The sequence below is a fragment of the Temnothorax curvispinosus genome, unplaced genomic scaffold (genome assembly GCF_003070985.1).
Source record: "Temnothorax curvispinosus isolate PA1 unplaced genomic scaffold, ASM307098v1 QBEX01001931.1, whole genome shotgun sequence".
Classification (NCBI taxonomy): Eukaryota; Metazoa; Arthropoda; class Insecta; order Hymenoptera; family Formicidae; genus Temnothorax; species Temnothorax curvispinosus.
The window spans coordinates 282,197-297,407 of NW_020211711.1; the positions used below are offsets into that span (position 1 = coordinate 282,197).

The 15,211-nt window shown below is 37.1% G+C and overlaps 1 protein-coding gene across 2 annotated transcripts; it reads right to left on the reverse strand.

Moving 5' to 3' along the window:
• Positions 1-3,135: 3,135 nt before the first annotated feature.
• Positions 3,136-13,906, reverse strand: LOC112468737 (J domain-containing protein). Of its 2 annotated transcripts, XM_025038063.1 has the most exons (5): positions 13,783-13,906; positions 12,262-12,509; positions 10,077-10,178; positions 9,845-9,961; positions 3,136-9,310 (listed from the first exon to the last, which is right to left on the reverse strand). In XM_025038063.1, the coding sequence occupies exons 2-5, from the start codon at positions 12,343-12,345 to the stop codon at positions 9,089-9,091; spliced, it is 525 nt and encodes a 174-aa protein (XP_024893831.1). In that variant the 5' UTR covers positions 12,346-12,509; positions 13,783-13,906; the 3' UTR covers positions 3,136-9,088. The 2 variants fall into 2 exon arrangements, with proteins under 2 accessions (XP_024893831.1, XP_024893830.1); XM_025038062.1 differs by lacking the exon at positions 13,783-13,906 and having other exon boundaries at positions 12,262-12,645.
• Positions 13,907-15,211: the final 1,305 nt, after the last annotated feature.

Genomic DNA, 15,211 nt, shown 5'->3' on the forward strand with positions numbered 1-15,211 from the left:
TGTTGCAACGTTTGAATTTAAATGTTTGCTTCGGCTTACCATTCTTTCCGGCTGCAATATTTTTCAAAGCTGCGCAACTCTCATAAAACGAACGGTCTTTATATCATCCGTCGGTGCTCGTATCGATCCTTCAAGATCCGGAATGAGGTAATGGTTTAAAATTGCAGGCATTATCGTTCATGTAACATTTAAATAATTTTACAATTAATCTTCATATTTTGTAATCATTTTATACACATTTTTTCCACGATATATTATATAATTTTACACAACTATATATTTTTCAGTTGTTATCATTCATGTTCATTTGGCTTATAGTTCCTTTTATCTGCCACAAGTTTGTCAAGAGGACGTTAGAGTACGCCAGTATGGGAAAGGCGGCTAATGATAAAATACTGTTAAAAAATATCACTGAGAAGCCTCGGTAGAGATAATTTATTATAGATATTATCAACTATTGATATAAAATTTTGAACCATCGCGCACCGGCATAAATACCTAAACAACTTTTTAAATTTTAGCAGTTACATGAACTTTCATAAGATTGTCTTTAGTACCTTGTCGGCTACTCAACTCCCGTCGATGATTTTATCAACGGTGCTGCGAAGTTCCGGAGAACAGAAATCAACCTAGGTGACGTTTCGCACAAACAAATGCGTCAAACCGTAATATCTTACATTTCTACAAATATTTATGAAATTGTTTATACATATAAAAGAAAAATATAAAAAAGGTGCAGTAGAAAGCATCGTATTGTATCCTAAAAAGGATAGATATTCAAAAGGAAAAGAAAAGAAGAAGAAAGAAGATGATAAAAGATAATAATGATAATGTGATAAGTGATAATATAATGATGATGAAGATAAATGATGACGATAACGGTAATGAAGAAAAAGAAGATATCTCATTTTCTCTGCAGTGATATCGAACATCGTCTACTATGAGGCTTGGAAAACGCAATTTCTCACAGAGCTGTACCACAAGCATATATAACACTTACACTTCTCCATGTGTATACTATAGACTCACGGGAGAGCGACGATATCGATTTGCCCTCCTTCCTAGTTGCGTATTTCCCTTCCGCTTGTGTCGATACAGATTAGCGTAGCTGCAAAGCGCATCACAGTGCCTTGTTTCTCGTAAAAATTTTATTCGAAACGAGGAAAAAATCTAACAGCAACAATTTATTTCATCTACGAGCATAAACAAATATTATTAAAATGTATAGGACACCCGGTTCTCTCACTCAAATACGATTTATTTGCTGATATAGTACATTCGCTATTTTTTATTTAACAAAAAATCTCTATAATATAAACGCTTGTTCCGCAATCACATCCCTTCTTCTTTTTTTTTTCACCGAGACAATTATGCCCGAAAGTCACAAGAGAAGAGGTACTTATATTAAATTCTATTCTATGCAAAATAGTTTGGCGATAGTGCATAGAAAGTTAGAAAGAGAGGCGTAGGTGTGTCTATGGCAAGCGGCGTAGAATGGTGCTGGTAGGTCAAAGTTTAAATTGACACACAGACTCGGCGCGGAGCGCGGCGGCATCCCGACAGACAGCTCCGTTGTCGGGCAAAACCGATCGGGAACAACGGCCAGCTCTCGTTATCTAACGCAGCCACACTTGCGGACGCGACGTTAAGTAGTAACAACGTAGGCAGGATAATGGCATTCAAAGGGCTGTTTGCAGTTCAGTGGAGGGATGTGCGTCGTATGCAGTTACGTGGACAGGTGGAGTGGTATTTATACGCGTCTCTCGAGGCGAATGAGAGAATAGATTTATACGGAAACTGGTGCACAGCAAAATACGATCCCAATGAAACCTGCGGTGGCTGCGAAGGATACCTCATATTTAGATATTTTTGAATGTTCAAATTTTCACATATAAAGGAGGAATAAGTTTTAAATATATCCGAGATAATTAATAGTTCACTTGTTTCAAGATTTTTAGTTAAATTTTTGCAAACATTGCTTTCTTCTACAAAAAGAAAAGAAAAGAGAAGATTAAAAGAAGAAAACCAAGTTTAAATTGGACACACGTCTAAAATACCGGCCACGCGTTCTAGATATACTCTACATGATATATGAACAAAAATCAAGCTAGAGGCAGCTGTCAGATAAACGACCGAAATTATAGAGAAGCCTTCGAAGCGAGAAGCAAATGTTTCGCTCCAGTTCCCAATCATCCGGCGCCGCGCTCCGGGCCTACATTCTACATGGAAAATACAGAGTTCCTCGTACAACTTACGAAAACAGTATATGCCAAATAGTGGATAACAGTAAAAAAAAAAACGGGAACGAGCTGAAAGAACAACGTGGATTATTCAAATCGATAACTATCTGCAAGTTTGCTTCTACGTTTTTGTAGAACGTGTTTGGATCGTTGTTCCAAGTTTTTACGTAGATTAAAAAAAAGAAAGGCTAAAAAAAAAACAGAATCCTTTGTCTAAAATGCCATCTCACATTATCAAACATTTCATTTTATATGTTGTAGATATCTTTCGTTAAATAATTTTTTTTCTTAGTTGGTTAAAAGAGTAGATTCTCTCAGTTAGATGTAAATCATTTGATTGCTTTTTCAAACATTAATTTTTGTTTAATCGCCGAAAATATTTGCACATATTGAGAGACATTACTTTTCATTCCGTGTAGTTAAGGGACGTGCAGCAGCATAACAGGGGATGAAACAATAATCACTTTGTTATCTGTAGCTTGACAATTATCGGGATTGCTGCTGTAACATTATTCCATTAACCTGAAAATGGCTAATTTCCTTAACGAATCACGTTATGAGATTGATGAATTATTATTACAAACAGGATTATAAATCTGTGTTACATAAAGCGATATATTTTCACCTTTAAACCATAAAAAGAGCATCAGAAATACGATTAAAAACAGTAAAAATTGTAAAAATGTACAAAAATAATTTCACAAATGTTTTAAAAAATACATATTATATGAAATAACTGAAAAAATATTGTTAATCTACATCTATTTTAGTATCTGTAAAAAGGGTTCGAGGTACGTACCACATATTGACTCCGAAATCCCCTAAATTTATGTAAATAATTAATAATTATCGTGTAAATATCATTAAACATTAAAAGTTATTAAAGTGTGAAACATTTCATAATTAAACACATTTATTGAATTTTTTATTGGTACGAGTAATACATCGCCGCGTCGACCAGCGCGAGACGAATATACAACATATGTATTTGGTTACGCATTTAACTGCATATAGACATTTACACAATCTATAATTTCATTCATACAGCCACGCACACAAGAGACTTGCACGACTCATGAGAACGATCGAAAATACTGTTCTCCAATCAGTAAGTTGCGCAGAACACATGGTTGACTATACTATTTCCTGTATATTTTAATAGTAAATTTTTTTTGTGACTTTGAATAATCATCACTTTTAACAAACATTTTTATTAGTTAATAACTTGTACTCCAACTTTTGTATCTGCCGTATATAATTATACAGCAGCGATATTAATTGACATGTAAACTAAAATTACATCACACGTGCTAATCTTTAATCTTTAATGATCAGTCAACGATCAGCTTTTTATGATCAGTTAACGTGAAACTAGCAATCAAGATTTGGTAATCACAATATCTTTATGTGACGTCAATTCATCGACACATAGAAAGAAAAAGATTCGCTATTTTTGTTAATATACAACTTCAATTTATATATTATGCTTTTGTAATTAGTTGTTCAAAGTATTTGATAACTACGATCATTAGGCGTGGACATTGAAGCAAAAGACAGCTATCGATTTCCTTGCAAACGTTGGATAACATAATTAGCGTTACATAATCAGTTTGACTACTAATAAGAGACACTAATAATCTGCCATTTACAAATGCGAAAGCAAGGAAAATTTTCAACAACTTGATGTACATTATGTACAACATGCCTTCAACTTTAAACATTTGTTAAAAGATGTCAAAAACTGAAAAGAACAACATCCAATATAATTTTTGTTTTTAAATTTTTTTATTCAACTGGAAATTTTTAATTTTAAATCACTCTAACTCCAAAAATTCTGGAAAATCATAAATTTTCCAGAATTCTTTAAGAAAATTATAATAAGTGATTATATGCGCACATGTGATATGGGGATTTTCCTCATGAGTTATATAATACGAAGCGAAAGTTTGGTATTCTTTAATATAATGTAAAATTCTGTCACATACTTAGATAAAAATATACCCGATTGTAAATAATTGTCTGTGTTAGAATTGGCACATGGTTTGAAATTCAAATCTTCAATTGATCGTAAAATCCTCCAGAGAAGGATAAACTTTTCCTCTTATTTTCCTCTTAAGGGAAAAGTTCCGTCTTATATCCAATGACGGTGTCGTAAACGCACGTGTAGTAACGTAAAAGGGACGTATCGGATTCTTCGATCGTGAGCATCATACTGATAGGCGTTTGAACAGACTTCGACCTTTCCCTCAGCCGTTTGCGACAGGTCAATCGTAAACGACAAATAGGTATGTATGATATAGTCATGTAAACAACGTTTCGCAGGCCAAAATCCACGGGCCCGTCTAGAAAAATATAGATATAGATATACATGTACAGGGTGGTCCAATAGACTTTCGACAGCAGCGGCCACGGTCGGCCGCACCATTTCTCGTCTTGTATTAGAAAATGGAAAACTTCTCAAGAGCGCACGCGGAAGCTCCCTGCAATCTTTCCGTCATCGCGGAACTTTCCTTATAACATAATAGTATTAAAAGATTGCTAGGATTGGATACCAACGATCTCTTCATCCATTTTGATCAACGTTACTTCCAACGTGCTCGTAATCAATCTCGTTCGTTTAATAAATGAGGGAATAACGACCGAGTCGCGAGTTACGGATTTAAATATTATTCTCTGCCGTGCGCGCGTACGCGCGAAATTATGCTAATATTTTCCAATAAATATTAATATTTCCTACTTTCCTCTAACACAGAGACATGTCATTGCCAATGCCACAAGGCAAGATTCGATCTCTACACTTTTTGTTTCCTCATTTATTTTTACGACTGATCGACCTAGTTGCTACATTCTTCAGAGCTTAAAGGAGTCGAACTAGACTGGAGGAATTTTACGAAACGGCGCCGTTGCCCGGTGCCGTTTTACCTAATCTAAAGTTGGTCGCTGTCGCGGCGAGATTAAAACTTTTTTGACTTGCTCATCCAACTTTTATCCAATTTTTATCCTTTTATTCAGATAAAGCTTCAATCTCAATTTCGTCGCGAGGGAATCTCCTGACAAACACCGTTCCCAATATGTGTAAAAAATATGAAAGACCATTGGAGATATTAAAAGTCCACATTAAATATTTCTTTTATATCGTCAGTCATTACGGCAAATTACCGCGGAGGGGCTATTAATTTAAATTTATATTATATTCATATTTCGTATAAACAATATATATATAAGTGCATTTAAAGAATAAGTGGAAACTACAATATACATAATCCTTTGCACAGTCTCGCTCTCGAGACGGTTAAATCTGTGAAAATTGAGAAATTGGAAAATACCTTTTCATTATTTCAACTAGATGAATTCAGATGTACGATGGATTCGACAGCGTCGGTCTGTATTCTGTAACGTAATCAGACTTGCGATTCACTTGTCGCGGATATGTCATTAAATTTAGCCGCGCGTCCGCCGTCTCGCAATTCCAGAGAAGGATCGATCGCGCGGCGAATCTCACGAAGCGCCAGCGAACGCTTATGTTCCACTAATTCGATTGACCGCGCACTAACGTCAGGCTTGCACAGAGCCGATAGGGAGACAAGTCGAGCAGCAAGATATTTTCTTAGGTCTCCCAACAAAGAGTCTGAGAAAACTGAAAGAGGAATGGAAGCGATAGTGAAAGAAAGCCGAGGGCTTTCGAGTCCGCGATATCTCGAAAAGTGTCCGTTCCATATGTGAGTCACACAATTTTATATTTTTCTTCCCACCACTCTTTTTCTCTTCTTTTCCTCTAGCCTTTTTGGTTTTGTTTATTTACTTCTTCTACTTCTTTTACTATTTTGCGATTCCTTTTCTATTTCTCGATTCTAAAAGTATTCTCTTTCAAACAATCAATCAGTAATTCGATACTATGACAAGATAAACAATTAACGACCTGACTTGCTTCCTTATTGGCTCTGCGTATTCGTGACATTAATAATTGCAGTTAAGCACGGACCCCTCCGCGAATCGTAACATTTAGGATCAAGTAGGGAAATTGAAAACCTTACCTGACTTTTCGATAATTTAATTTTATCACCAAGAAAAAAAATCACTGCGTTATTTCACTCATCCGGAGAGAACTTGTAGAAAAAAAGTTTATAATTACATTACCGTAACGACGTATATATCCTTGCCGTCAAAAGAATGTATCCCCTTAAAAAAAAAAAGAGTTAACCTGATAGTCTAAAATTAAGATGGAAAAATGTCATTGGACTCGTTGGTAATATTGATTTTGCCTCTCTCCATTGGCATTTAATAGCCGTTTATTAACCATTGGCCCTCGATTTACCCAACGGCTTCAATTACTACTCCGCTTACATCCTTCTATATCTTCGCATAGATAAGATAAACCTTTGTCGAGTTTCTCCGTGTCGAAATTCAAAGACAAAGCGGGAAGACGAAATGGACCTGTCGTGATATGTTTTGGACTTTGACGAAGGATGCGGGAGATCACATTATTTTCGTGGGATGGAAGATCGATCGATTCAGGCAAGACGTAGATACTCGACGTCATTAACGTCTTGCAGTTTCATTTAATTATTTCCGGATAGAACACATTATATCTAGATATTCCCGTCCGTATATTATTCAGTTGATTTAATGTCGTTATTTCTTTTTAGCTTTGGGTTTCATTTTCCAAAATTTAACGATGTCAAACTGTCGAACACAGCTCTGATTCGTGCTGCGTGGATATTTAGATACAAAGCGTTCGATTGGGAAATACCTAGTGAGGAAATGGAGGGTATGACGCCGTTAATGTATTTAAACGAGAGATGAGCTCCCCAAGAGAAGAACGCTTATCGCATTATTGTAAGATTACACATCGACACATCCAGGATTAACTGTCACTAAGTTATTATTAATTATCGGTTATAAATAGGCATTCTCAATTATATGCCAAACGCAATTCACCGACGAATTGTTTCGACTGCTGCATCGAATGTATAGAGAAAACGCGAATATGCGTCGGAATGCAAAAGTGCGATGCGGAAAAATTATTTCGTCGAAAATCTATCGAGAATGTTATTGTTTTACCCGGAGGTTCAAACCGAAATAATTTCAGGCAAGTTCACGCCTCGACGCTGCAAACGCACACGAAAATAACTTTCTCCTTACTCAGAATGACGTAAGATTCTTTTGTACTCTTACAGAGCGTCGAAAAGTGAGTCGCCGTAACCGCGCGCCGGTTTCAACTCCCGGTTTTAGAGAAGCAAAACGCGGCTAATTGGCACGCGCGTGTCGTTATTTAACAAAACGGAGGAGAGCCGTCGTCGTAATTGTCGTCGGAGGTGAATGACGTATTTTGCGTTTGACATCGGACACAGGTACAAGTGCGCCATCGTCGATCTGCTCCATTATGGAAAGAAATACTTAAGCTTTTCCGCAAAACGTTAACCCAACGTTCCGTGGAATTGAATCCCTGAATTGGTGTCGTAGCGATAATAGTCGATCGAATAAGTCCTCGGAGAGAAACGTTGAAAACGTCAATGCCTAGGACAGCTTCACAAAATCTCGATAGCAACACTTATTTCGACAAAATATATAATAATATAGACATTACATTTTAGATATAACATTTTAATATAAACTACTCTACTTTTTTATATCTTTATCTTACATTCTGATAGAGAGCTATATATTTAGTTACGTCTTTTCATTTAAAACATCATATCTAGTGAAAACTCGACGTTTGCAACGTTTGTGGTCCGGGATTTCGATTCAGTCGTTTTGCAATTCCGTCGTCCAATTTTGTAACCGCACTGTGCATACACGACATTTAAAGTCGATGTCTTTAAAGTCGACGAAGCGTAAGTTACTCCCATCGTAAGCGACGGGAGTCGCCTATTTAATCTTGCGATGAAAACCAATTATACATTGATTAATACTTGAATTGCCGATAATCATGACGATGAAATTCCGTCCGTGGATTCACGAAAAGCAGTCTTTCCTTTAGCAGACGCTCAAGTATTTCCTACCAATGTGTTTACGATTGAAACGACCAGTTAACCACTAGTGGAAAATTCATTCGCGGGATCACAGATAAAACTATACTGTCCTTGACACTACACCGTTTAACTTCTGTCGCTAAACATCTCGTAAGATCAAGAGACACACATAGAATGCGCGATCGAGAGAGACTCGACTTACACATTATTTCCAACCGGTCAGTCGGACGTTTAATCGGGAGACTTCAGAAAGGGAGTTTAAAATAATATCAAACGTCCTCTTCCCGCGTTCCTCGATCCATTTCCTCTCGTCGTGCTTAGTATAGTATAACAAAATATAAATCTGAAGGCGACATATACGTGCGCGCGATCGCGAGCACGTACACGTGTTCCAGGGCGGTTTGTTGAATCGAATTGACATGCATCGTGAACGATGAAGAAATAAACGACGAAGCGCTTTTCCAAGATGGAGAACATCAATACAAACGTTTATTACGCGAAGTTTTTTCGAAGAAATATATACGATCGTTCAATCGTTTTGTCGAAGCTACATCGATGATAGACCGTCACGTCCGCAACTTAATACGTGGTGACGCAAACAATAAAGGTCTCTTGATGCGAAGTTGCATGTAAACGGGAAGGTAGAAAACATAACAAATTGCTCGACGGCGAGCGATGAAATTCACGCGTCTCTCTCTCTCACCTCGCCATTTTACGAAGTACGCGAATGTGCTGTACACGCCAATGCGACTCGACCAACGCCCCGTACACTCATATACAGGTGGTAGATATTTGTCTAATGCAACATGTTCCTGTTGTCATAAGGGCATCCGGTACAATGGAGTCGATTCCGGTGAGAATTACGCTGGGGACCTTTTAAATTTCGTAATTGCGAAACTTACTGACGACCTCGTTGGACTCCTGGTAGAATGGGACGCCGTGGCCCGAACGGTAGTAGAGATTCGTGGCACCACCCTCCGAAGCCCTCCTGTGCGCATTTGTAGGATGACCTTTGAGGTGAGCTGGTGAACCACCTGCCTCTTCGGTCGTATCCGGCAGCATTCTGTCCTTTGTCTTCGGCGTGCTCCAGTGCATGGTCTGCGAACAGAACGAGATTCGGTTAACTTCACAGAATAGGTAACATGAAATTATAGGCCTTTGGACCCTCATTGCTACATAGCAGTGCTTCTATTTTCAGTGGAAGAGAATCTATTACAAATTAGTAAAACAATCTACAATTTGAGGAAGAAATGCTCAGAAAGAGACTGCAGATTCGTACAATAAACTCGCATCTTTCGCTATATATGAGATAAATTATTACGATCGATATAATAGTTAGATTATCAAAATATGTTTTAAAAACTCCTCTTTTTTGTCTTTATCAATATAAAACTAATTAATATAATTTTACTTTTCTGCATTTCAAACGAGTTTTATAACAGCTATTTAAAGTTATGAATTTGTAAAAGAGAATCGACAACACGTTTTGTAAGCTCGCTCCATTAAACATGACTGCGCGTGTAAACAAATTAACTTTTTCCAACGTGCGTTGAAAAAGAACAAATTACACTGTAATAAACTGCAGCTTATCGTTCAAAATTGACAATAGCTGCATCAATTATTGCGCCTCACCTGCTGCACATGCTCCTTCATGCCGAGCCATTGTTTGTAACTGATCTTGATACCACTATTCCGCCATTTATCGTAATTGGTCCTCTTTTCGGGATCGCATAAAACCTCTTTTGCGTACTACGATATAAACAAACCATCAAAGTTCTCCCTCTGCTTACGCATTTGAAGCGAAATTAATTAGACTCCAAAATTAATTAAAATCAATTAACTTTCGCCTGTGCGAGAAGCTTACCTTTAGTTGTTGAAATTTCTTTTCGGCCTCCTTGTCACCGTCGTTCTTGTCCGGATGATACTGAAGAGCTAATACCTTATACTCCGCCGTAATTTGCTCGACCTAATTTTTAAAATGGAATGTAAACTATCTACAGCATTCAATTACGAGAATGGAGATTAATCTTTCATTTCGGAATTATGTATTTTCCTGCTATTCTGTTATCCTTTCGATTTAAATACGCATTATATAGTTAAATGTCAAATCTGAGAGAGAGGTGCACAATATATTAAACTTATTAAACTTTAAATTGATTAATTTACTTTTTACAGCGAGATGACAGAATAAACTTTAAACTTTAATTACAAATATAAGACTTATGAAGAAAGAACAGGTCACCGTTTTCGACATTCTCGAATCTAATCATTTTCGCTGTACTTAATACTTTGATATTTAATTAATTTTTCTCAACCATCTCAGCTGTCTACAATAACACAACGTAGTATCTTGCCGATGAAAACGATATATCATGAAGACGCTAACGCGATATATCGCGACCAGGGATGACATTTTCTTATCGAAAATTCTCGATGGAGATAACAAAACGTAAACTAAAGAGGAGAAAGGCAAACGACCTATCCATCATAATATCTTTACTGAACTTCTCGATATCTACTTACGTATTGCTAATAAAAAAGTGCAGAATCAAATAAATACAAAAAAATTGTGTTAAAAAATTTATAAACCGTAATTTTTCAATAAGCTCGAATTATATTGAAACGAATATAATTTTCTCGTGCATCTCCAATGTTTCATTGTAATTGGTTTGGAGAAAACGATGTATAAAATAACATACGTAGGCGTTTAAACCTATCAAGACAATCTCACGCTCCATGTATCACGAAGATGTGATTTGATTTCGGCACGAATATTGTTGTGCGCAACTTTAGCATACCGTAAACTAGAAGCAGATGAGAGACTACGCCTAATTGTGTCGATCGAGAATTCAATTAATGGAGAGTTTAAATTGCAGATTCCTACTGGGATTTAATTATTACAGAAGCATCTCGACATTTAATTTAATCATCTCAGAACAGATGTAGAAAATTAGTTTCATATACATGTACATCGTTAAAAGACCACGGTAAATGCGTTAAAACACATAAAACTTTCACAATTAAAATTTTAGATGTTAAAATTGTGAATTTTATATTTTGACTTGTAAATTTTATATTTTGATGATATTAGATCTTGAATTAAACTGTAGAGACATTTGTGATGTAATAGATAGAAATATAACAGTTATAATTAAAAATTAAATTCCTATCAATAAGCAAAGTAAGTAATTGTTGCACAACGGTGTTCAACAACATTTTTAATTAAAACTAATTATGTAATTGACTTTTTTAATTACTTCAATTAATTAAGATGTCAAATTATTAAACAGTATTTTTCTGAACGTATGATCTTTACATTTTCTCTTATTACATTTCATATCAAATGTACCAGACCATTTATCTGACTTTTACTTTGTAAATACAATTTTCGCGATAGACTCGTTTCTCGATACGGATATTTCGAGCGTAAAAGCTTGATTGGTCGACGCCTACATTACGTGTGCGATTTGATCGACAGAAGTATAATAATGCATTCATTTCATAGTGAATTAAGAAGTGAAAATTATCTTTGGTTCCCTATTTGAAAGACATTTCATCTGAAATAAGTTCTTCGAATTACAGCTATAATACTCCGAATGCACTAATAACTGACGCACGCTAATTAATTTAAAGTTTCCTGTTTGTATGTAGGGAAGCGAAGAGAAGCGATTAACTTGACTTAATTATCCAATAATCTACGATGCAACGTGGCCTGAATAATTCAGAAGCAAACGTTTCTCGCAAGACAACAAACCGCTCCACAAAATGCGCAGATTTAATTCCATTTAAACAATAATGATTGATCTAACAGAACCAACATAAAGGTAAAGAAATATCTCTAATTCTAACGAGGTTTGATTTCGCCTTGCTACCGCATATTAAGTAATCCTCTCCTTTGTTAAGTTTTATTTTTTTAAGATTATGAACTATGTATCTCAAATGTCAACGTGGCATGTAATTTAAATGCTACATTATCACAGCGATCAGTTCATATCGGGGACACAAATTTTAGTTCGCAACAAATTCGCTTCAACGTGCTAAAATCTCACCGTGGAAGACTCGTCGCAGGACAATAGAGCGTAATAGTCTTCGTCCTCGCTGGGCGAGTAATTGATGGCGTCCTCGACACTCATTTTGACGACTCCTTGCAACCCCTTTGGCGTATCCCTTCCCACCCTGTTCCTTCGGGGATCCCACGAGATCGTCTACACGCGAAAAGAGGTCGCAGCCGCTATACTCGGTGCTCCTCGTCGAAGATCTCTCGCCTTTTAAACCCGGTCAGTCGAGATTCCGTCACCTGTTGCGAGAGAACGAGCGAGCTAGTCCGTGAGTGTCGGCGTCGCGTTGTCGACTACAGCACGGGCGCCAAAGTGAACCGAGTAAGGGAAAACCGTGTCGCAGACCCGGAAAGACCCGATTCCCGGGGAATCCCGCGCGACTGCGTACTCGCCATTCCGGCGAGCCGGCACCCTCTTTACGAAACGCGCAATTCGTATCATTGCGCAGTTGCGGCTCGCGATTCACCCTTGTCCCCGTCGCCGTCGCCTCGCCCCGTAAAAGGACCTAAATCGTATCCCCCTTGATCTTGATATAATTCACTGTTCAGCTCCAAAATTCACATCCCATTCTTTGAAACGAATTGAATTTAAAGCAATCTTTTTCTGAGTCTCGCGGTCGCAAAGATTATACGGAGTCGACGTTAGGAAACCGAGATTATCGTGAAAAATTACGTGGAATCTCTCTTTCGATGTACATTGAAATAAATGAGGCTTCTTGTGTCCCGTTGCTCGTTTCTTCTAACTAGACTAGATTAGACCCGAAGGATATAAAGCAAAACTCCATTTTCTTCTCGATATTGAGTTAAGAGTGCGATTTAATTCTGCGCCTCGCGCCACGCACCTAGCCGTCTCTGCACAGAGCGAAGGTCATTTCGTGCAAATGCATAAATTTGAAAAAGTAATTACGAACGCTACGGACATACAATCGCAGTTGTTCACTGCGTCATTCTTCGATGAAAAATCTTTAAAATTAAAAGAAACGTGTTTCAGTAGATGAAGTATTTAAAAGATTAACTTTTAACGATTTATCGTCAACTGCAATCATCATGTCATTATGTCGTAAAAGTGATCGTGATAGTGATATTGGCAGAAAAGGGCTTGCAGAAAGCTTAAACCTTTTTAATACGCTAGTAGAAGAATTTTTGGTATGAGAATTTAATTTCATTTTCCCGTCTCTATTTTTTTTCCAGAAAAAAAAAAGAAAAAGAGAGAAAGCGTGACGGAGAGAGTTAAAATCTGTTACCGAAACCAGAAAATTACATTCACGCGCGCATATTTGTTTGAGAATATTTTAAATATCAAATCGACTCAGCACAAAATGCGTTTATCCAATGTCTGTCAACAAACTGTGCCGACGGCATAACAATCCGTGCATTTGTGCTCTTACGTAAGCACCGTTATCGCCGAGATTCTTGACGCGTTGAAATCGCATTCGAGACTAACGACTATCGCTCTGCGGAATCGCCTTTGCTTTCGAGAAACCGCGTGTGGAAATCGCGGAGGAGCACTTACGAGCAGGAAGATCAGCCCTGACGATCCTCCACAGCGAGACTACAATGACGTTTCGCCTCGAAATATGCGGTCGTACGTGTGGCAAAGGAGCACCATGAGACATTGTGCTCCATGTCCCGCCGCAAGACTCCAGAGACTCGTGGCTTTCACTCGCGGTTAAACAACCTTGAGCCTCTTTTATATACCGCGACTTTACCGACCGTGGAAGCGGGATTAGTGCGGCTTATTCCGCGATTTTTAATCGCGAAAACATAGTTGTTTATGGAATTTTATCGAGCGCGGTCGAGCCAGAGATGCGCCCAGCATCTCTCTGACGCTCTAAGAGTCGCGCATGACTTTATATACTGTCTCATAGAATAATATTAGAAAAATATTATGTTAAATGCGTCACGCTGTTATCTGATAGATTTTCCTATACATTTCTGCTGTCTGATAGATTCGTCACCCAAAGAGATTCGATTTGCGAGACAACGCTAAGCATGAATGCTTGCCGTGCCTGGAGGGACGCGGAAACTTGATTGGAAATTCAAATTTTCTGAGGAATCGACGAGAAGAGACGAACGGGAGACAGACATCGAAACGTGAATGAATGTGTGGCATAAATTATGCATGCCTCTTGCTTCTGCGTGGAGACGACAGTTATCGCCGGCACTTTCATTTACAACTGCTGCTGCCACTGTACCAACTCTCTGGCGTATCCTCTACGGACAACGATATAAATAATAAAGTTCCACAATTTTACATGTGCATGAATTAGAAGTAATTTTATATGCAATGTTCATTTTGATATTTATGTACAAATAAACGTTTTCTTGCATCGAGAAAATATTTATTCGCGAGATGGTTGCGTAAAAAAAATATATTGAAAATTTTAATTTATTAAATATATATAAAAGTATATTATACATTAAAAATTATATTAATGTATATATTATTGTATATTAATATTATAAAAATATATATCCTAAACTTAATTTATAACAAAATTTATAATAAATTATTATCGAATTTAAGAATGACCCAAGAAAACAGTGACCATTAAAATTATAATTTTAATAATGTGTTTATTTAACATTTATTCCTATCTCATTACACTGCATTGTGTTGACCTGTCAAAATAAAGTTTATCTAAATCGAAAGATTAATTAGCACACGATCTATACATTTTTTAAATCAAAGATCCTGTAACGTTTCTCTTACAAAATATCAGTAGTTTAGAATCAACATTGAGAGAACACAAATACTTTTGTAATTTACTATGAATTCGCAGAAATAGGTCATGTCTCTGGAAATTCACTGGGTGCACTACGCCACTACGAGCATGTCACGCGAAAAAGAAACGAAAAATATGGACGTCGGATGTAGCAGCACCATTCAACAGTTTATCATGAAAAGACGTATGACCATTTGGCCGACACGTGTCAGGCGC

What these genes read in the sequence shown, in the direction of transcription:
- LOC112468737 (XM_025038063.1), bottom strand. Translation starts at nt 12,345, where the DNA reads ATGAGTGTCGAGGACGCCATCAATTACTCGCCCAGCGAGGACGAAGAC. An exon ending in CCTGCGACGAGTCTTCCACG is followed by an intron (nt 10,179 to 12,261) that starts GTGAGATTTTAG and finishes TTTAAAAATTAG; the next exon opens with GTCGAGCAAATTACGGCGGA. An exon ending in TGAAGGAGCATGTGCAGCAG is followed by an intron (nt 9,311 to 9,844) that starts GTGAGGCGCAAT and finishes TTCTGTTCGCAG; the next exon opens with ACCATGCACTGGAGCACGCC.